At 40.1% G+C, this 22,283-nt stretch overlaps 1 protein-coding gene across 2 annotated transcripts in view; it reads left to right on the top strand.

The window, feature by feature from the left end:
* Window positions 1-22,283, top strand: part of MAN1C1 (mannosidase alpha class 1C member 1) — a 108,606-nt gene that overhangs the window by 77,344 nt on the left and 8,979 nt on the right. The window contains exon 10 of one of the 2 annotated variants that reach the window (XM_075195343.1): window positions 15,638-15,857. In XM_075195343.1, coding sequence (XP_075051444.1) covers window positions 15,638-15,857 — 220 coding nt within the window. The remainder of the gene's footprint in view (window positions 1-15,637; window positions 15,858-22,283) is intronic. The other variant, XM_075195344.1, reaches the window with a different exon arrangement.

Below are 22,283 nucleotides of genomic sequence, written 5' to 3'. Positions count from 1 at the left end.
GAAGAGGAGAGAGAGAAGGAGAGAAGATGGTGGTCGGATAGAGAAAAGGGACAGATGGAGAAGTCGGAGAGATTACATAGGTAGGAGAAGACAAGATCAAGGGAGTGACCAAGGCAGTGGGTAGAGGAGGAGGTCCATTGGGTGAGACCAAGGGAGGAAGAGAGGGTGAGCAGTTTGCTGGAAGCAGGGTAGGTGGGGTTGTCGATGGGGATATTAAAGTCACCGAGAATGATCGAGGGGAGATCGGAGGAGAGGTAGTGAGGAAGCCAGCTAGCAAAGTTGTCAAGGAAGAGGGAGGTGGGGCCAGGGGGGCGGTAGATGACAGTGACGCGGAGATGGATGGGGTAGAAGAGGCGGATGGAGTGAGCTTCAAAAGAGGAGAAGGAGAGGGAGGGTTCAGGGGGAATGACACGAAAAGTACAGGTGGAGGAGAGGAGGAGGCCAACTCCACCGCCAGGGCGGGCACCAGGCCTGGCGGAGTGGGTGAAGGAGAGGCCACCATAGGAGAGGGCAGCGGGGGAAGTAGTATCAGAATCGGAGAGCCAGGTTTCAGTAACGGCAAGAAGGTGAAAGGAGTTGGATAGAAAGAGGTCGTGGATAGCAGTCAGCTTGTTGCGGACGGATCTGGCATTCCAGAGGGCACAGAAGAAAGGGGGAGAGGAGAGGGGGGAAATGGGGATGAGGTTAGCAAGATGAGCAGCGCGCGGGGGATGGCGGGGAGGAACGGGAGAGGTAGGGCGGGGGGAGAGTATGGGTATGGAGTGAGAGCGGGGAGGCATAGTAGGGAGAGAGAGTAACAGAACAGTGAGATAGTGGGGACAGTGAAAAACAGGTAAGAACAAAGGCAGGAAGACAATGAAAAGGTGGAAGATAATAACAAATTAGGGCGTGGAGGGCATGGAACAACAGTACAGTGAGATAATAAGGACAATGAAGACAGGTAAGAATGATAGCAGAACAGTAAGATAGTAAGGACAGCGGATAACAGGTAAGAATAAGCAGGGAGACAATAGCAAGATGGAGGACAATAACCAATTAGGGCATGGAAGGCAAAGAATAATAGAAGGAGAGGTAATAAGGACAATGGAAATAGGCAAGAATATGGAAAATGTAATGGGAATGTAAGTGAGGTGTGGTTTGTGCATGGGTGTTTTTTTGAAAAAAAAAATATTGCACTATTGTCGTCTTCTTCGCTGTTGTTTTTTTGTTAAACATCCTCTGGTATATGGAGCAGAGAGGTCTAGGGGAAAAAGTGGATCATCATAATATACAGATAAGCGAAATCTGATCATATACATGGTACGAAACTTTCTATCGTGATCCAAATAAGGCTACACATAGAGTGGAAGTGTTACACTAGGAGGCGCTTCTTTCTTTTTCTTTTTTGCAGACTACAGTACTGGTTACCTTTTGTTGAAGTGGGCGCTGTTAAAAACCACAATAATTTATGTCTTATTTTAATGGATATAGACAGATAGGGTGGGTTGCGCTACCTCTAGATGTGTAGAGCAGCCAATAAACGAACCTGAAGGTGTGCAGGAGGGAATCCCTACCCTCCCAAGGGGAAACAGGGTTTAAAATAAATAAATATCAGGTTCTGGGCGCTGATCAGTGTGGAATGTATGGCAGGATGGATAAGGGAAGTGGGATATAGTAGATATTTATTGTAACAGGGTTTACATGGAACACATTCCGGCCGGAAAAAATTGTGCATACAATGCACTATATTGTGTTATAAAGGCACATGAAATCACAAATGTATCACAAAAAATAATATATATCACAAAAAAAGTCACAAAAATGTATGTATTTGTATACAGGAGCTCAAAAAACAAATGGAAAGCAAAAACACGGAAAGAAATCACAGTCCTGGCTTAAAATTAAGCCCGCTATGTAGGCTATAAGCCCTTGTAGATATGGCGTTAATGAATAAGAAGTGTTGTCCAAAGGACCAATGTAAATGTCCAAAAAAGTCAAACAAATGGTCCAGGGTGACTTACATATTGTCGTTCGGCAGAAAGGGTTGTTCACGGGGCGAGGATTCCTCCTGGGATGCGGCAGCGTCTCTTGCCCCTCGGTTGTGGATTTGAGAGAATCGCAGGCACGCAGCCTGTGTATACAACGGAGGTGGCGTGTGCAGCGTATGCACGCTCTCTTGTTTACTTTGCGCCCAACCAATACCTGATCAGTGATGTTTTAGATGAATGAATGAAAATCTAGCATGCTAGATAAAAAGTCCTTAGCTGGAAGATATAAGTCGCTATGTTACCAACGCGTTTCGCTCGTGGCTAGAATGCCGGTGAGCTTCCTCAGGGATGGCGAAACGCGTTGGACAATAGCGACTTATATCTTCCAGCTAAGGACTTTTTATCTAGCATGCTAGATTTTCATTCATTCATCTAAAACATCACTGATCAGGTATTGGTTGGGCGCAAAGTAAACAAGAGAGCGTGCATACGCTGCACACGCCACCTCCGTTGTATACACAGGCTGCGTGCCTGCGATTCTCTTAAATCCACAACCGAGGGACAAGAGACGCTGCCGCATCCCAGGAGGAATCCTCGCCCCGTGAACAACCCTTAATGCCGAACGACAATATGTAAGTCACCCTGGACCATTTGTTTGACTTTTTTGGACATTTACATTGGTCCTTTGGATAACACTTCTTATTCATTAACGCCATATCTACAAGGGCTTATAGCCTACATAGCGGGCTTAATTTTAAGCCAGGACTGTGATTTCTTTCCGTGTTTTTGCTTTCCATTTGTTTTTTGTTGTTTTTTGAGCTCCTGTATACAAATACATACATTTTTGTGACCTTTTTGTGATAAATATTATTTTTTGTGATACATTTGTGATTTCATGTGCCTTTATAACACAATATAGTGCATTGTATGCACAATTTTTTCCGGCCGGAATGTGTTCCATGTAAACCCTGTTACAATAAATATCTACTATATCCCACTTCACTTATCCATCCTGTCATACATTCCACACTGATCAGCGCCCAGAACCTGATATTTATTTATTTTAAACCCTATGTCTTATTTTAAACTAGAAAAGATGACAGCATCAGCACATAACTTTATATCAGTCGTTACATATGAGCAAAAGATACACCTCCTAAGATGGGTATATGGAGATTTGGCCCTTTTATACTAGGCAGCATATCCAGGAGGCATGCTAAACATATGGGTGCATGTGGCTACTGTACTCAACTTGCACATGTACACCCCCAATCCGCCTCTTCAGTCATAATGGGCCAAAAGTGCAAGTTGCTTTAAGCTCAAATTACAGACGCATTTTTCTGCACATAATGGCATATTTTCGTGCTGCAGTTGGACATATGTCATACTTACCAACCTTCTTCAGCTCTCTTCCGGGAGCCTGCCGGTGGAGGTGGGCGCGAGGGGGCAGGACACCAAAAATTGCGCCATTTTGGACCTGCCCCCTGTGACGTAATGATGAAAACGCGTCATTTGACAGCGGGGGGCGGGGCCAAATGCCGCAATTCACGGCGTTTGGGACCTAATTCTGCCCACTTTACTAGGAAGTGGGCACTTCCTAGTGAAGTGAGCAGAATTCGGGAGATTGCCACACTCTCCCGGGAGTCCGTGAGACTCTCGCAATATGCGGGAGTCTCACGGACATTCCAGGAGAGTTGGCAAGTATGACATATGTCTAATACTAAATCATACTTCAAACAGGAGTACAAGGTGCGCCCAAAAGGATAATGTATTTAAATTTATTGATTAAATTTAAAATTAAAAACAACTGAACTCACATGTACACCACAATATGATAATAACATGTACCAATAAAGTGGCATAAATGGCATCTTATAGGTAAATACACTTTCTGAGTGTTGTTAAGGATCTCCGAGGAGACTGATCACTGTCAATAACCCGGGTATTATATCAAGTGACTACACATGAGTATGTCCTGGATAGCACGATTGCTCTATATGGATTAGAAAACATCATATCTCCTTGCTATAGGCACATTTTATTGTTGGGTGAGATCTTTCCCGTTATACACCATCTGTATATGCAGCTTTGGTTCTCTGAATATATATATCCACATTTTGGTTTTTGGGTGTACCGGCCAGACACCTATATTGTTATAACATCCAGAGTCATTCATTCAGAAAGTGTATTTACCTATAAGATGTCATTTATGCCACTTTATTGGTACATGTTATTATCATATTGTGGTGTACATGTGAGTTCAGTTGTTTTTCATTTTAAATTTAATCAATAAATTTAAATACATTATCCTTTTGGGGCGCACCTTGTACTCCTGTTTGATTTATTCCACTTTATATATAGAGATTGGCAATCTCACACAAGTGATGCGACATTAGAATAAGGAATTTAGTATATAGGAATACATACATGGTTGTAGCAGAATTAGCTCTTTTGTCCTATAATACTAAATCATACTTGCCTACTTTTGGCTGGCTCCCTCCGGGGGATCACTGAAGAGGGGTGTAGTAGGAGGGCGGAAGGGAGCGGGGCTTCACAAATGGCATAATTTTGGCCCCGCCCCCAGTGACGTAATGCCTGTTTTGTTTTGTTTTACACTGGTAAAAAGACCCAAAGCAGGCATTACGTCACTGAGGCTGGGGCCAAAATGACGCGATTCACGAAGCCCCATCCCCTCCGCCCATACACAACTCCATGTCGGCTCTGATGTGGGAGAAATGCCAGCAGGGCCACCTTAACAACATTATGGGCCCCCGGGCAAAGTAGTGCAGCGGGGCCCCTACCTCTATATATGTGTATCATATAGAGCTATATCTATCTCTCTCTATATATATATCTCTCTATATATATCTATATCTATATCTATATATCTATATCCATATATCTATATCCATATCTATATATATCTATATATATATATATATATATATATTTATATATCTATCTATCTATATATCTATATCTATATCTCTATCTATCTATATATAGATATCTCTATCTATATCTATATCTAGAGAGGGAGATATAGATAGATATGTATATATATATATATATATATATCTATATCTCTATCTATATCTATATATAGAGAGAGATATAGATATAGATATAGATATAGATATAGAGAGAGAGAGAGAGAGAGAGAGATATTTGCAGGATTTCTTTTTGCAGGATTATTTATTTTACTTAAGAGCCCTGTCTATGGGGCCCCCTTGCCTGTGGGGCCCCCGGGCGCCTGCCCATCGTGCCCAATGGAAAAGATGGCGCTGAATGCCAGCTCTCCTGGGATTCCGGGAGACCTACCCGGAATTCGGGAGTCTCCCGGACATTCCGGGAGAGTTGGCATGTATGTACTAAATCAAGCGGCATGTGTCTATATGTGTCCAATATTTCCATTTATGTGGAGAAGCACATGGATTTGATGATCTATGTAGTTGCCAAATGTGGCATCTTCTGTTGGGATGAGCTGGAATAGGAGGAGTTCCTTGCTGTGCGCTAGCAAGGTCGATTGCATCCATTGGGTTTATTTTCTTTGCAAAGGTCTTTTATTTGGACATGTCCTTGTGGTGGTGGAAACCAGGCCTCAGCCTGCACCTGCAGTAGAATGTCTTTTGTATTTTCTAGGAGCATGTTCTACCATAAGCAAATTTCAACCAGTGTGATGAGAAAATGAAAGGTCCTATTTTACAACTGTGATGGGCCAAAAATCCAGAGAAAACAACTATCGCAGGTCCTCTCCTTATTCAACAAAGGGTTGCCTTAACCTGTTATACCATAGTCCCAATAGACCTCTATGGGGATTGCGATCTGACCCAATTCAACAAGGGGAGAAAAGCTTTGTTTTTCTATGCCAGTGGTTAAAAAACATGTCATGATGGTGTTAGTATGACGGTGTTAGTATGACGGTGTTAGTATGACGGTGTTAGTATGACGGTGTTAGTAGGACGGTGTTAGTATGACGGTGTTAGTAGGACGGTGTTAGTAGGACGGTGTTAGTAGGATGGTGTTAGTATGATGGTGTTAGTAGGATGGTGTTAGTAGGATGGTGTTAGTATGATGGTGTTAGTAGGATGGTGTTAGTAGGATGGTGTTAGTAGGATGGTGTTAGTAGGATGGTGTTAGTATGATGGTGTTAGTAGGATGGTGTTAGTATGATGGTGTTAGTATGATGGTGTTAGTAGGATGGTGTTAGTATGATGGTGTTAGTATGATGGTGTTAGTAGGATGGTGTTAGTAGGATGGTGTTAGTATGATGGTGTTAGTAGGATGGTGTTAGTAGGATGGTGTTAGTATGATGGTGTTAGTATGATGGTGTTAGTAGGATGGTGTTAGTCAGTGCTTTTTTTGTAAAAAAAAAGGTGGTGGAACTCACATCTTGTTAATATTTTAGGGAAAAAAAATATATATATTAATGTCTAAACATACCTTTAATGTATTGTATTTCAGGCAAATGTTCATAGTAAATTCCAAAGTTTTGTCCAATCCTCATCCGACAAATCTTCTCGACTCCTTTCCTTGCTGTTAGTATCTATGGCTGAATGTCGTCCTCTGAGTAACCACAGATCAACGTACTTTGAAGGATTAAAAAGTTTCAGAGGTGGTCCGACAAGTTTGATGAATAAAAGTGCTGATATTGTCTTAGTCTTCAACGAAGCTCTTGTTGGGGTGGCAATTATATTCATCTGCGAAAACCCGCGTTCATATTCACTTGAAGAAATGGGAATGGTATTCAGAGTCCGTATCAAATGCAACAGTTTTTCTGGATATGTCTTTTCGAGAATGTATTCACGGAATCCACGAATCATTTCTCTTTCATTTAGTTGCAGTCTGAGTGACAAGTTTCTAATTTCTACTTCTCCAAATGTCAGTTGAGTATTAACATCTTCAGGCCAATGTTTTTGATCAAGTACTCGAGACCAATACGCCAACTCAGCGTCTTTGCCATCAAGCAATCTTTTTTCAATTGACTCTTTCAATTTTGTATAAAATGTATTTGGGTCAATGGGAGGATCCTTTCTTGAATCTTTTTCGTGAAGTAAAACTCCACAAAAGCGAAGATCACGTACAGCATCAACAGCGCATTTATAATAGGGCCCAAAGTTCTGTCTTCTTTGCCTTGTATAGGTCAATGTTGCGGTCCTGTAGCTCCAAACTTAATTCTGATAATTCTTGGAGAGCGTCACACATCAATCCTAGGTCCAATAGAAATTCTGTAGATGTGATTTTTCTTTTCAAGCCATCATAAGTGCATTTATCATTTTTATCTCTTGTAGGATCATTTATTGCTTCTTCAAAATGATATACAAGGGATTCAAAATTATTCCACACAGCCAAAACTGTACGCAAACTAGATGACACCCATCGAGTACTTAAAATTCTTCCAATTTTCAGCAGCTCAGCCCCTAGTAATTCTGCACATAAATGTAATTCTCTACTATTCTTTGGTGAAGCATGGTATAAGACATAAAGTTTATCAATAAATGATTTGAATCTATTTATTCCTGAAGTTTCCTTGACAGCATCACCTACTGATAATTCTAGTCTGTGATTACTACAATGCCAAACTATAATAGAAGGAAAACGTTCTGACATCAATTTTTTCACTCCACTTTTACTCCCTAACATCACAGCAGCGCCGTCGCACGCCGGGGAAACCAAATATTTTTTTAAATAATCTTCTGTCATCCCGTAAGAGTGAAGACATTTGAGTAAGGAATCAAATACTCCTTCTGCTGTTACTTTTTCAAGTTCTACCAAGTCCAAAAACAAATTTATCGGAGAATTCATTCCAACACGTTTGATACAGCATCGAACATATACTATGAGGGTAGTTTTTTTGCTTATTGTGGTTGATTCATCAATTATCAATGAAATTTTATTATTGGATTGAACAATTTCTTTAGCCACAGTTTTCCTCATTTCTTCACTTGTATGATTAACAATGTTAATACACGCATTTGTAGAATGAAGAATACGACCCATTTCAACTCCGTTCAGTTGTTGCAGATCAATTTCATTCTCAAGATTATGGAATGATTGATTTTCCTTTGCTACTTTATATGCAGTTCTTAAGATTTTTGCCGTTATTATTTTTTGCTGAGATAATGATGTTAAAAAAACATTCTCAAAAGTCATTTTTTCACTTTTGTCAAGTATTTTTAATGCTGCTTTATGTGCAGCAGATTCTCTATGATCAAAAATTATTTTTCTAAGTGAACTCAACTGTTGCTTCCTATCTTTGCCACAATAGGTTATCTCATTGTTGGACCATTCTTTGGAAAGCTTCATTCCCATTTGCATTTCAACTCCAAGAGTTCCAACTTTTCTACAAGGCGTACAGCCAAGTTTCATTTTGGCAAAACAGAGCCATTCATTTTTCAAGCAAAAATCTTTTTTTTGATCAGAGGTCCAGGAGTCCGGCCAGTCATTTGTACTTTGACTTTGCTTCTCAAGATCAGATTCACAAATATCAACATGTGTCGTTATTTGCGTATGTTCTGTGGTTGTGTCTGGTAATATTCGGGCCTTTTTATTAGCAGGACCCGTGTTTGAGAAGTAATTAGTAATTTTTTTCATTTTTCAATTTGGGGTCACACGTGTACACTAAAAATAAATAAAAACAATTCTAATCACCAACGTTTTTTACTAATAAAAAATTATTTACCTTTTATAAGTACTCATTAACTGTACACACCCCCACACACGTCAGTAGTGTAAAGAAACATAACGTTCGCCGCCCGCAGTGAGCACTCGACCACACAACCAATGACAACATTAGCAGCGCCACAAGCTGAGCAGTGGCATACATACAGTATAGCTGTTACAAGTTTGTATCACTAAATAATGTGGCACATTACATAGTGCTCAGTAAGGAAATTAAGATCTTACTTTGCACCTCTCTCTGGTTTGGCTTGGGGACCTTAGACTAGATACAAACCAGCTGACTATTAGATGACGGTGAGCCAGCCAAACATCAGAAAATAATAAATAAATCTTAAGGCATATACTATTATAGCTGGCACAGTCATGTTTTGATCATATATCAGGGTATATGGCTAAGAATTATATGATGGTCATATAGCATATATAGACCAAGCAGATACCAGAACAGATTGATACAAACAATTTTACACAATAAAAACCGGACAACAGAATACTGGAAGCCATTGATGTCACTTTAGCCCTTTATATATAGAACCTGTTCCACACATGTATTAAATCCAAAGTGTGCCCCACATACACACTAATAATATTTTTTATGTCCCCCTGCACGTTTCATCCTGTGCCAGTGCCCCTAATAATTTTTATGTCCCCCTTCAGTGTTCATCCTGTGCCAGTGCCCCTACTAAATTTTTGGTCCCCCTTGAGTTTTTATGCTGTGCCCCACTAATTTTTATACCCCCCCCCTTCCCCCCACCCTCATGCTGGCCTTTTTAATTATTTCTTTCACCATTTATTTTATTGTCCACTTTCTTTTAAACGGCGCCCCATTTTTCCTTTAACTTACCTCTATTGCCTCCTTTTTCCTCTTCACTTCTTTTCACTTTTCTTTTCTGGCGTGGCGCTCCTCTTCTTAGGTTGAATATGCTCCTCAGCTCACACCTCCGTGAATGAAAGGCGGGCGCGACGTCATCATGCATGACAGTCATAGCAAATAGAGAAGGGAGGAGGGCGCAGCCGCGCCGGAGAGATGGAAATTTTTTTTATTTTTTTTTCATTGTTAAAGGCCGGCGGAGAAGCCGCCGCTAATCAAAAAAAAAAAGGTCCCGGAACGCCGTTCCCAGCGTTCTATGGGAAAAAAAGCACTGGTGTTAGTATGATGGTGTTAGTATGATGGTGTTAGTAGGATGGTGTTAGTATGATGGTGTTAGTAGAATGGTGTTAGTATGATGGTGTTAGTATGATGGTGTTAGTATGATGGTGTTAGTAGGATGGTGTTAGTATGATGGTGTTAGTATGATGGTGTTAGTAGGATGGTGTTAGTATGACGGTGTTAGTAGGATGGTGTTAGTAGGATGGTGTTAGTAGGATGGTGTTAGTATGATGGTGTTAGTAGGATGGTGTTAGTATGATGGTGTTAGTAGGATGGTGTTAGTATGATGGTGTTAGTATGATGGTGTTAGTATGATGGTGTTAGTAGGATGGTGTTAGTAGGATGGTGTTAGTATGATGGTGTTAGTAGGATGGTGTTAGTATGACGGTGTTAGTATGACGGTGTTAGTAGGATGGTGTTAGTAGGATGGTGTTAGTAGGATGGTGTTAGTATGATGGTGTTAGTAGGATGGTGTTAGTAGGATGGTGTTAGTATGATGGTGTTAGTATGATGGTGTTAGTATGACGGTGTTAGTATGACGGTGTTAGTAGGATGGTGTTAGTAGGATGGTGTTAGTAGGATGGTGTTAGTATGATGGTGTTAGTATGATGGTGTTAGTATGACGGTGTTAGTATGACGGTGTTAGTAGGATGGTGTTAGTAGGATGGTGTTAGTAGGATGGTGTTAGTATGATGGTGTTAGTAGGATGGTGTTAGTAGGATGGTGTTAGTATGATGGTGTTAGTAGGATGGTGTTAGTATGACGGTGTTAGTATGACGGTGTTAGTAGGATGGTGTTAGTAGGATGGTGTTAGTAGGATGGTGTTAGTAGGATGGTGTTAGTAGGATGGTGTTAGTAGGATGGTGTTAGTATGATGGTGTTAGTAGGATGGTGTTAGTATGATGGTGTTAGTAGGATGGTGTTAGTATGATGGTGTTAGTATGCTTTCAGAGATGGTGCAGAGGGTAGAAAGCAGATAAGCAGGAGCTTTTCTTATTCCTCCCCAGGCTGGCTGCATGCACCTCCCCTCCGATCTACAGCTGCTAATCAACAAGCAGCTTTTACACTGACAACTGCACAAATATAGATTTTTGCTTTTAATGCAGAGTGTCCCACTTCTCTTCATTGTAGGAAGAGAGGGGCATGGAGTATGTGTCATACACCGATAAGGCAGCACTACTGAGAGGTCATTAACCCCCACACAGTCCCTGTGAGCTTTCAGGCAGGAGGATGTGATACATTCACGCTAGAACTCACTGTCAGTCAGTGACATTGGCACATCCTTAAGTAGTAAACTGATCATGCATTAATGTTTGCAGGCACATGTGCAGTAGATACAGGAAGGACCTCGTTGCAGCACTCTACAGCAGCGTTAGACGTACTATGAAACCCATTCTCTAATGCAGAGGAGGGGGATTTTTGCACACCATCAGAGGACAGTAAGATTTGATAAATACCGGTGATACGAGAATATACTAACCGCTGCCCATCTATGATAAATAGACCCCGAAAACGTAAAAAAGGAATATATGTAATAAAGACAATTTCAGTGCCCCCTCATTGCTATGTTCATTTAAGACATGAATAAGGCTAAACTGAACAGAATCTTAGGAGAAACACAGAATAGCCATCTATCTCGTATCATCCAACTGGTAGTTTACATTTCAAAGGGACATTGAGGAAGTATTACTGGACTCACAGCTTGGTAACTTGTTGTATTATATTTAATTTTGAAGGGAGTAAAGATTATCAGTTGATCAATAGTGTTGTGAGGAAGTTCTGAAATTTTAAAATCCTGATAAAGGAGATGCCCTGGTTTGGTGGATAAATTACATGCTAACCCAATGATCCAGTGCATACTTCTGTTCTACCAGGTGTCCCCCTCTCTGCCTTTCACATTCAAATACAATTTATAGGGTTACTGGATAGGTATAATGGGTCAGGATAATTGGAAGTGATGTGCAGCAGTTTATTGACCATCATTCTATTGCTCTGGTATTTTTGTATTTTACCGAAAATCCACGAATTTGTTACTGTCTGTTACAAGTCAGCTATGGGTCAGGTTGACTAATAGTTGACTTGTTTCTATCTTGTCCCTGTTAGTGACATTGCATAAAATAAATTAGTTAAACAAACAAAATCATTTAATCTGTTATGTGCCATTTTTATTCACTATCTGAGACCTACAAGTATCTATAACTGATTGTATCCTTATGACTGTTAATGGTACTATTCACACCCCTTACTGAAGGGATGGAGATTGTTAGGGAATTACTTTGTACAAGTACATTCAAGTATAACCAGCAATCTATTTTAGTTTATTATAGGTTATATTCACAGATAAATACAGTCAAGTCCATAAATATTGGGACATCAACACAATTCTCATATTTTGGGCTCTATACACCACCACAATGGATTTGAAATGAAACAAACAAGATGAGCTTTAAATGCAGACTTTCAGCTTTAATTTGAGGGTATTTACATACAAATCAGGTGAACGGTTTAGGAATTACAACGGTTTCTATATGTGCCTCCCACTTTTTTAGGGACCAAAAGTAATGGGACAATCGACTCAAAAACTATTTCATGGACATGTGTGGGCTATTCCCTTGTTATATCATCATCAATTAAACAGGCAAAAGGTCTGGAGTTGATTCTAGGTGTGACATTTGCATTTGGAATCTGTTGCTGTAGACTCTCAATATAAGATCCAAAAAGCTGTCACTACCAGTGAAGCAAGCCATCGTTAGGCTGAAAAATCAAAACAAACCCATCAGAGAGATAGCAAAAACATTAGGTGTGGCCAAATCAACTGTTTGGAACATTCTTAAAATGAAAGAATGCACCAGAGAGCTCAGCAACACCAGAAGACCCGGAAGACCACGGAAAACAACTGTTGTGGATGACAGAAGAATTTTTTCCCTGGTGAAGAAAAACCCCTTCACAACAGTTGGCCAAATCAAGAACACTCTCCAGGAGGTAGGTGTATATGTGTCAAAGTCAACAATCAAGAGAAGACTTCACATGAGAGAATATATAGGGTTCACCACAAGATGTAAACTATTTGTGAGCCACAAAAACAGAAAGACCAGATTAGAGTTTAGCAAACAACATCTAAAAAAGCCATTACAGTTCTGGAACAACATCCTATGGACAGATGAGACAAAGATCAACCTGTACCAGAGTGATGGGAAGAGAAGAGTATGGAGAGGGAAAGGAACTGCTCATGATCCAAAACATACCACCTCTTCAGTGAAGCATGGTGGTGGTAGTGTCATGCGTGGGCATGTATGGCTGCCAATGGAACTGGTTCCCTTGTATTTGTTGATGTGACTGCTGAAAAAAGCAGCAGGATGAATTCTGAAGTGTTCTGGGCATTATTATCTGCTCATATTCAGTCAAATGCTTCAAAACTCATTGGACGGCGCCTCACAGTGCAGATTGACAATGACCCGAAGCACACTGCAAAAGCAACCAAAGAGTTTTTTAAGGCTAACAAGTGGAATGTTATACAATGGCCAAGTCAATCCCCTGACCTAAATCCGATTGAGCATGCATTTCACTTGATGAAGACAAAACTGAAGGTAAAATGCCCCATGAACAAGCAGGAACTGAAGACATTTGCAGTAGAGGCCTGACAGAGCATCACCAGGGATGAATCCCAGCGTCTGGTGATGTCTATGTGTTCCAGACTTCAGGCTGTAATTGACTGCAAAGGACTTGCAACAAAGTATTAAAAAGTGAAAGTTTGATGTAGGATTGTTTAGTTTGTCCCATTACTTTTGGTCCCTTAAAAAGTGGGAGGCACATATAAAACCGTTGTAATTCCTACATTGTTCACCTGATTTGGATGTAAATTCCCTCAAATTAAAGCTGAAAGTCTGCAGTTAAAGCACATCTTGTTTGTTTCATTTCAAATCCTATTGTGTTGGTGTATAGAGCCCAAAATATGAGAATTGTGTCGATGTCCCAATATTTATGGACTTTCTCTTTCAAAGTGCATTCTATGGGAAGTAGTAAAGGATGCAGTGGCGGGCTGGCCCGGGCCGCTGGGTCAGACGCCTATTAGGGCCGGGGTGTAGGCTGGCCGGCCGCCCCCCGGATGCAAAAAACAGTTTCTCCCCCCGCGGCCGCATCCCCTGTCATATGATTCGGCCGTCTGTGTGCCCCCCGGCCATCCCTCTCCCAGCCCGCGCCTGAAAGGATGGCCATTGGTCTGAATCACACTCCTTCAACTGCAAATGCTTATGTCATATTTCAAGGAACATTTTATTTTCATTCATTTCTTTTAATTTTGGTGTGACTACATAAGCAATATTTTTGCATACAGAGTGAAAACAGGATTAACATTCCTGATTTCCACTTCTATAATGAATAATTAATGATCATTTGAAATTGACATTACATATTAATGCATCTACTATCAATTTTGTAAATATAAGGGTGTTCTTACTACAAATGCGATATAAGACAATATGATACAGATGGGCCTGCTCATTAAACTAATACTGTATTTGCCGGCGTATAAGACGACTTTTTTGACCTGAAAAACATGCCTCCAAGTGGGGGGGTCGTCTTATACGCCGGGTGCCAAACTCAGGGGTCTCAGGGGTGCCGCGGGCCAGCCATAAAAAAAACCAAACAGAAACACTTACCAATCCGCGCGGCGCCGGGACCCAGCATCCTCCTCTCTCACGCAGCCTGTCATATATCAGTGACAGGCTGCGTGAGAGAGGAGGATGCTGGGTCCCGGCGCCGCGCGGATTGGTAAGTGTTTCTGGTTTTTTTTTATGGCTGAGGCGCGGCAGAGGGGGCAAAGTGAGAGAGGGAGAGAGGGACAGATGAGAGTGACAGGAGGGGGACAGAGGAGAGTGACAGCAGAAGAAGGTAAGTGTTATTAGTATGTGTTATGTTATGTTTGTTTTATGTTATGTCATGTCAATGCAGAGTGTGTAATCAGCATATATGAGTGTGTGTGTGTGTGGGGGCCAGTGACTTCATGCAGTGTGTGTGTGGGGGCCAGTGACTTAATGCAGTGTGTGTGGGGGCCAGTGACTTCATGCAGTGTGTGTGTGGGGGCCAGTGACTTAATGCAGTGTGTGTGGGGGCCAGTGACTTCATGCAGTGTGTGTGTGGGGGCCAGTGACTTAATGCAGTGTGTGTGGGGGCCAGTGATTTAATACAGCGTGTGTGGGGGCCAGTGATTTAATACAGTGTGTGTGTGGATTGGTGTGCGGAAGAGGGGGTAGTCTTATACGGCGAGTATATAACAAACTCTATAATTTTGAGTGGAAATGTTGGGGGTCGTCTTATACGCCCAGTCGTCTTATACGCCGGCAAATACGGTAGATTGTAATAACACATCTACAATAAAGACTGATATAGACTGTCAGAAATAAGAATCTATTGTATTGCTGTTAAAATGGGCAAATTCATTCTACACTTAAATTAATTGAGTGCAGTTTATATTATTAGCAATGCATTGGTGTTGCATAATACATAAATGTTAGTCATTTTTTCTGTTTACATTTCCTGTTGAAATGTATGTATTTAATTTACTGTATGGCTGGAGAGTCATTATCCTGTTGTAGCGTCTTTTATAAATGCTATAGTTATTTTCTATTATCCTGAAACTATAGTAAGCTGGAATTTTTCAGCTTCGCAAATTACCGTTAGGGAGTAGCAAAAGCTTATTATAATTTCAGTGATTAACATTTTACTTTTATTTTTTGTGCACTTATGCTCTGTAAATTCCCACATTAAAGGCCAAAGCTGTCACTTTTAATTGTGCTTTATGGGTAAAAGATATTAAAACCGTTTTCTACATTATTTTTAGGCAATTGAAGCACATCTAATTAGGAGGTCTGCCGGAGGTCTCACATACATCGCCGAGTGGAGAGGCGGTGTCCTTGACCACAAAATGGGACACCTGACTTGCTTTTCCGCAGGGATGTTGGCACTTGGAGCAAGTGATGCACTGGAGAAGAATAAAGATCATTACATGGATTTAGCAGCAGATATTGCCAACACATGCCATGAATCTTATGTACGTACAGGTATGAATTATCTTTATCACATCCACCAATGGTCAAATGAAACAATAATAAAATATAGAGTTATAATCTATGTTATAAAATCAATAACTTAATTTTACAGCATGCTCTCCTAATATGTGGACATTTTCCCCAAAAAAATCTCTTGATAAAAGATGCCATAAGAGTGAGTTTGTGCAACCTACAAAATGGCATTGATTTGTGGGAGCAGCAGTTTTGGGATCCTCTATGGCTATGTCACAAATCTACTCTGCGCAAATGCCCCAGTTTCACAGGATTTGGGAGGCACAGCATTTTCTCTTTGAAAAATAACTTTTTTTTCCACCACCTTTGAAGAGCTGGAGATCAGACCACATGTGCACATTCCAGTTGTACTTCTACAGAAAAGTGCATATCTTGGTGTACTTTGAATCATGTAATGAAAACATTGAGACACCCAAATGTGTTTCATGAAATAAGGACAGATGTAATGTCACCTCACTCTCATGATTAGTTAAAGAAAATATATTAGTAAATTTGACTTTAAGGTGATGTTTTATTATTCCTACCTTCTTCCAGGTGCCAGGGCCAAATGCAGGATTTCTAGAGGGGGGCGCTTTCAAATGCATGATATCGGAACAAAGTAAAGAAAACAACTTTTCCCATTAAGCCTGCAACACTTCCCCCCCCCCCCCCCCATGTTTTTTTTGTGGTATTAAAGAGTTAATCAAATACATAGAAAATACCATCAAATTTATGTAAACAACATCAGTGTCAACAAACAGATATAATTGTTTGGGTATCTCTCTAAACATGACATTGATATTTAAAATAACATCATAGAATAGCCACATATTTTTCCATTTTAAAACAGTATAAAATAGAGTAGACATAGCATTGTGATTTCTTGATACGAAATATGATTCATTTTTGTGGAATGCAGCTAAAAACATTATCCCTAAATAAAATTATATAACAATAACAGCAACATTGGTAATAAAAACAACAGTAATAATAATACAACTAAAAAGAATAAGAATAAAAATAAGAAGTAATAGTAATTGCTCATTCGAACTATAGCATATCAGCAATCTATCTGTGGAATTGGAATGAATAGTATGATGAATCTACTCCGGTGTAAATAGCTCTTCGTTGAATGTTGTCTTCAACTAATCCATCTTGAAAAGAAATAGTAATCTGGTAGTTGCCATTTCTCGCTTTGGCCTAGTTCTATGTATCCATTGTTGTAGGATGGCTTTGTGCCCAACTGAAGCCAGAATTAATAATATTATTTTGTCTGTTCTTAGAATTCTGGGTTGGTCAGCCAAATATTCAGCCCATTGTGGTGTACAGATAAAGGGATTGCTCAGTGTATTATTATCGTTTCTAGTTATATAGTCCCAACAGTTTGTAAATGTCGCCATTCCCATCAGGAGAAAGGACGATAATATGTCTCTCCTTTGGTGAGAGGGTGTGCTTGGTGATTTTATATGCCATCTCCTGATAGCTGCTATCTGGGATAATATTTAACATGAGTTGAACTGTATGTAATATATCTGTAGTTGTTAAATTTGGGAAAGGTGTTTTCCACTTCTGCAAATTCCAATAATTTCGGTTTCAGGGGGTCAGGTGCCGTCTCCACGCTCTCCACAGGCACCGGAGACGGACACCTTTTCTCCGCAATCCACGTCCCGTTGCCTAGCAACGGGACGGACTTCCGGGCACGTGATGGCGGCTTGCGTGCAAGCGCGTGACGCCGCTTGTTGTAGCATAGCTACAGGACGCTTCCCCGGCAATCAGCTGAGTCTGATCGCCGGGAGTTCTCCTCCCTCCTCATTTCCTCATTTCCTCTCCTCCTCTATATTAACTTTACTCTGGCATCATTAGGGTGCCAGAGTATTGGTTCTTCCAGCTCCAGCATCGTTGTTCCTGTGTTACTCCTGTGTATTGACTCCTTGGCTATAGTTTGACTTCTCTCCCGGATCATCCCTTGTTCTTCGCTGCCCGCACTGGTTTTGACCCTTGGACTGTTCCTGACTATGATTTGCCTTCTCTCCGTTGTACTGCGCTCCTCTGGTTTCGACTCGGCCTGTTTGACTACTCTCCATTCACTGCGCTGGTAACTATCCGGGAGAACCGCGACCTGCGCATCACACGCAGCAAAGCCCAAACCTCCCTGGCGAACACCGGTGGTGCGTTAGACTCTGCGCCTCTAAGTTTAGTTGCGCTAATACCAGTCAGTGATATTCCTAGTGAAAGTCGTGACACAGGGATGATTTCTGGTTTGGTGCATGCATTTAGAATAGATATATAGTATACGTATGAGTCTTGTTGTAGTAGAGAATCCAAGTGGTTGATAAATTCTTCTTGGTGTAGTGATGGTAGAGTTTGCTCATAAGTAGTGTGTGGCTTGGAGACAGGCAAATCTTTGTGTAGAGACAAAATTGTATTTTCTAACGGCTTCATTGTAAGTAAGAGGTGATTGAGATGGTCCTAAGAGAGCTTTATTTTAGTTATTCCCATTTGTGCCCAGTTAATAAATGGCTGTTTTATCTACCAATTTGAAAGTCTAAGATGCGTAAGATTGGGAGGAATAATGAGCATGTATAAAGCAATTTGTTAATTTTTCTAGGCAGTTTCAAAGCTCTACATGTAGAATGTATTAAGTCAGTATCTATGTCGAGTATTTTAAGGTTATCCAAAGGTGCATGTAGTGCATAGCTAAGGGATACTGGCGATCATAGCTGGGCCTCTCTTTGAATGTCAGAATATAAACTTTGGCCTCTGTCTATTGTAGATTTGAGTTGGCAAGTGATGTTGTAATGCTTTCACTGGGCTTCTGTAAGTCCCCTTTTTCTAAGATAAGGGGAGTCATTTTCATAGCGTAAAGTATCTTAGGAAAGCTAGACATTTTTACTAGGTTGCAATGGCCCAGGAAGTTGATATTCCAATCCAGACATAAGGCTAATTCATCTTTGATTTGTTTGATAATTGGCTTAATGTTGTAAGTGTATAGGTAGGACAGTGTGATGGAGCATTAAACCCCAAAAAAGTGATATGTATGTTGGCTCAATGAAATGGGAATGTGTTTTACCAGCCCAATTTCCCCTGCCCAAACATTGGGAAGGCTTCCAATTTGTCAAAATTGATGTGAAATCTGCAAATGTGGATAACTTGTGTATTGTTCTAGTTATTAATGGAATGGATTGTTTGGGATTAGAGGTAAGTAGAAGTATGTCATCAGCAAATGCAATGATTTTAACATCTGTAGTTCCAACATTAATTACATGAACGTCTGTCAAAAAACAATGGTGTCTTAATAAGCAATCTAAAGCCAAATTGAAAAGAAGTAGGGAAAGAGGGCGTCTGTCTTGTCCCTCTATATAGAGGGAAGCTAGTCGAGTCAATATTATTAACCATGATGTGTGCATTGAGGTTGGAATATATGGTATGAATGAACTTCTGCAATATGGGACCAAAGTGTTGGAACTTATATTAATTGGGTTAAGTGGGGACATGTGATCTTGTCAAAGACCTTTTCGGCATCTAGATTTGCTATAATTTTATCTTTATGTTTATGGGTGGTAGTAATTACGGCTATAGCTACTCCCATTCCCATGATGGGTTATCTATACTTCACAAAGCCTAGTTGGGCAGCGAGATCAGGCGAGGCATAATCAGTTGTAGCATATTGGCCATTATTTTGGTGAGAATTTAAAAAAATCTTGTTTGAGAAGTGAAATTCGCCGGTATAAGCTAACCTGTGTTTGATCCTTGCCTCACTTTGGGAGAACTATAATTCTAGCTTTGTTGTATGAGCGTGGGGAGTCACCTAATGTGAGAATATAGGGCTGTTATTATTGGCACAAGATCATCCCTTAAAGTCTTGTAACTTTCTGCCATAAATCCATCTGGACCAGGAGATTTATCATTAGATAATGATTTAATGGTGTCTGTTACTTGTTACTCTGTTATAGAGTCATTTAAGATTAGTGTTTCTTCTGGCAGGAGTTTAAGAAGTCCTGCTTCCTGTAGGATTTAGATACCTTCTATTTTGTTGTCTTGATCAGCGTGCATAATGAATCATAATATTGTCAAAACGCATCACAGACAAATTTAGGTTTAGAAACTTGTGTTAGTGATTGTGTAAGCGAAACCCACATTTTGTTTCTCAACTCTTTAACAAGATTTGCCAATAGTCTTCTTGATTTGTTCCCGCACTTATGGTATTTATCCTCCAAAATTCATATTGTTTTTGGCCTTTTTCTATGGGTGTCATATACTTAACTAGTTTGAACATATGTTTGTTTGTTTGTGTTGGTGTCCTGTTGTTTGTATTGTTTGTAGGTTGTGGTAAGTATTGTTCTCAGCTCTAAGAGTTTGCTTGTATATTCTTAATTTTTTTATGTATGAATTATATAAAGTGACCTCTGATAACGAATTTAGAAGTTTACAAGAAAAGCGTTCTATTGTCTAGGTGTTACAAATTGTCATCTTCATAATTTTGGCAGGTGTGTTTAATATGTTGGATAAATGTTTCAGAATGGCTAAGATACCGGAATTCTCCAATTTCTAGTACAATATCTGGACGGGTCAAGTTTGAGTGTTATGGTTATTGGGGCATGGTCAGATATGATTATATCTTTGATAAGAGCTTTTTCTAGCTTGGTAAATAAGTATTTGGATATTAGAAATGAATCAATATGAGAATGTGTGCTATGAGGATGAGAATAAAAAGAGTATTCTCTTTGCAAGGGATTAAGAAGTCGCCATGGGTCTATTGGATCAAGGTTTGGGCTAAGTAGCTTAATCCCATTTGACATGTTTGGATCTTGGAGTACTAAGCGAAGATCTGTTCATGACTGGATTGCTGACGACATTCAGGTCTCCCCCAAGTATCAAATTCTTTCTTCCCCGGTTTACAACTGTTTGCAATATATGTGAAAAAAAAGAGACGTTAGGATAGTTTAGGGTAAACAAATTCAATAGAGTGTATCTAATATTATCTATGGATATCTCTACTATGATATATCATCCTTCTGAATTGATATTTATTCTTGTGGATGGTGTATGTAAGTATTTTGTTGAATAGGGTGGCTATCCCTCTTTTTTTTTGTTGATAAAAGGAGCTCATGGACAGTCACCTGTCCAGGTATTGTGTAATGTCCCTTTATCATCTGATGCACAATGTTTTTCCTGAAGGAACACAATTTGCCATTTAATTAGATGATTCAGTCCTTTAACATTGTAAAAAAGAGTATTTAGCAATTGTAATATGACTCCTCTGTTTGATGGTTGAGTTGTTACATTGATGGATGTGGTTCTATCCAACTCCTTCTTGAAATGTGATCAGCTGCCAAAGATGTTTGTCTTGGTAGGAGTTTCAGCAAGTGGAAAGCAGTGATCCTGCAGAAAAAAAGATGTATAGTTGAGGTATCGGGTGAGCAATATTAAAACAGTTAAATAACATAACTGGAGCTTTCAAATTGTAAAAAGTGACATCCATTGGTGGGCCACTATTTTTGTTGGTGTCATTTAACAGCTGTAATGTTGACTACCCAATGCAGTGGTAGATATTTTTTTGGGATGATTCATATACCTACACAATGCATAATGCAAATTGCATTCCAGAGAAAAATCATGAACATCTGTATTTGGTTTTGCTACTCTTATAATAAAGAAGTATGTCACTGCCATCCATCCATGGCCTCATTTTAACCAGATTATGGGATGGGGAAGTGGTTGCACAGACCAATATCTTCCATCTGCTGTATTCAATCACACTCCTCTTAGCTTACATGCAAATCACCAGCTTTGGATTCAGCCTGGAGGGCTCTATGTTGTTACACCCCCCTAGATGGCACTCAGTGCCATGTCTGCGCAAGCAACCTACTCAGGGGCCCACAAGAAGCCACATCAGAGCTCAAGCCTACTCTGCAGCCCTACCCATAAACACTCTAGACAAATACTTTTCTGTAATTGTTTTCATAGGTTTGGCTGTTTACGACTTCCTAAACTATAATTGGTCCATATGCCTCCTTATAATTGTTTATTTATTGGCTTAAAGTGAACAAATAGTAGTTTATCAGGTCCATACATATCTATGGGATCTTACTCCACTGTTTGATCTTGTTACAGCTGTGGAAACTGTACAATGTAACAAACAAAGTGCTACATAATATGGTGACTCTTTGTGTATTATCATCATCATCACCATTTATTTATATAGCGCCACCAATTCCGCAGCAGTGTACAGAGAACTCACATCAGTCACTTGCACCATTGGGGCTTACAGTCTAAATTCCCTAACACACACACACAGACAGAAACTAGGGTCCATATGTTAGCAGCCAGTTAACCTACCAGTATGTTTTTGTTTTTTTTATAAACAATGATAATAACACTAACTTACTTTCCCATAGCATATTCCATGATATAACTTAGTCCTTC

This window comes from Mixophyes fleayi, chromosome 2, assembly GCF_038048845.1.
Source record: "Mixophyes fleayi isolate aMixFle1 chromosome 2, aMixFle1.hap1, whole genome shotgun sequence".
Lineage (NCBI taxonomy): Eukaryota > Metazoa > Chordata > Amphibia > Anura > Limnodynastidae > Mixophyes > Mixophyes fleayi.
Note: the sequence above shows the minus strand (reverse complement) of the source record. Positions and strands in the feature narration are given on the sequence as shown.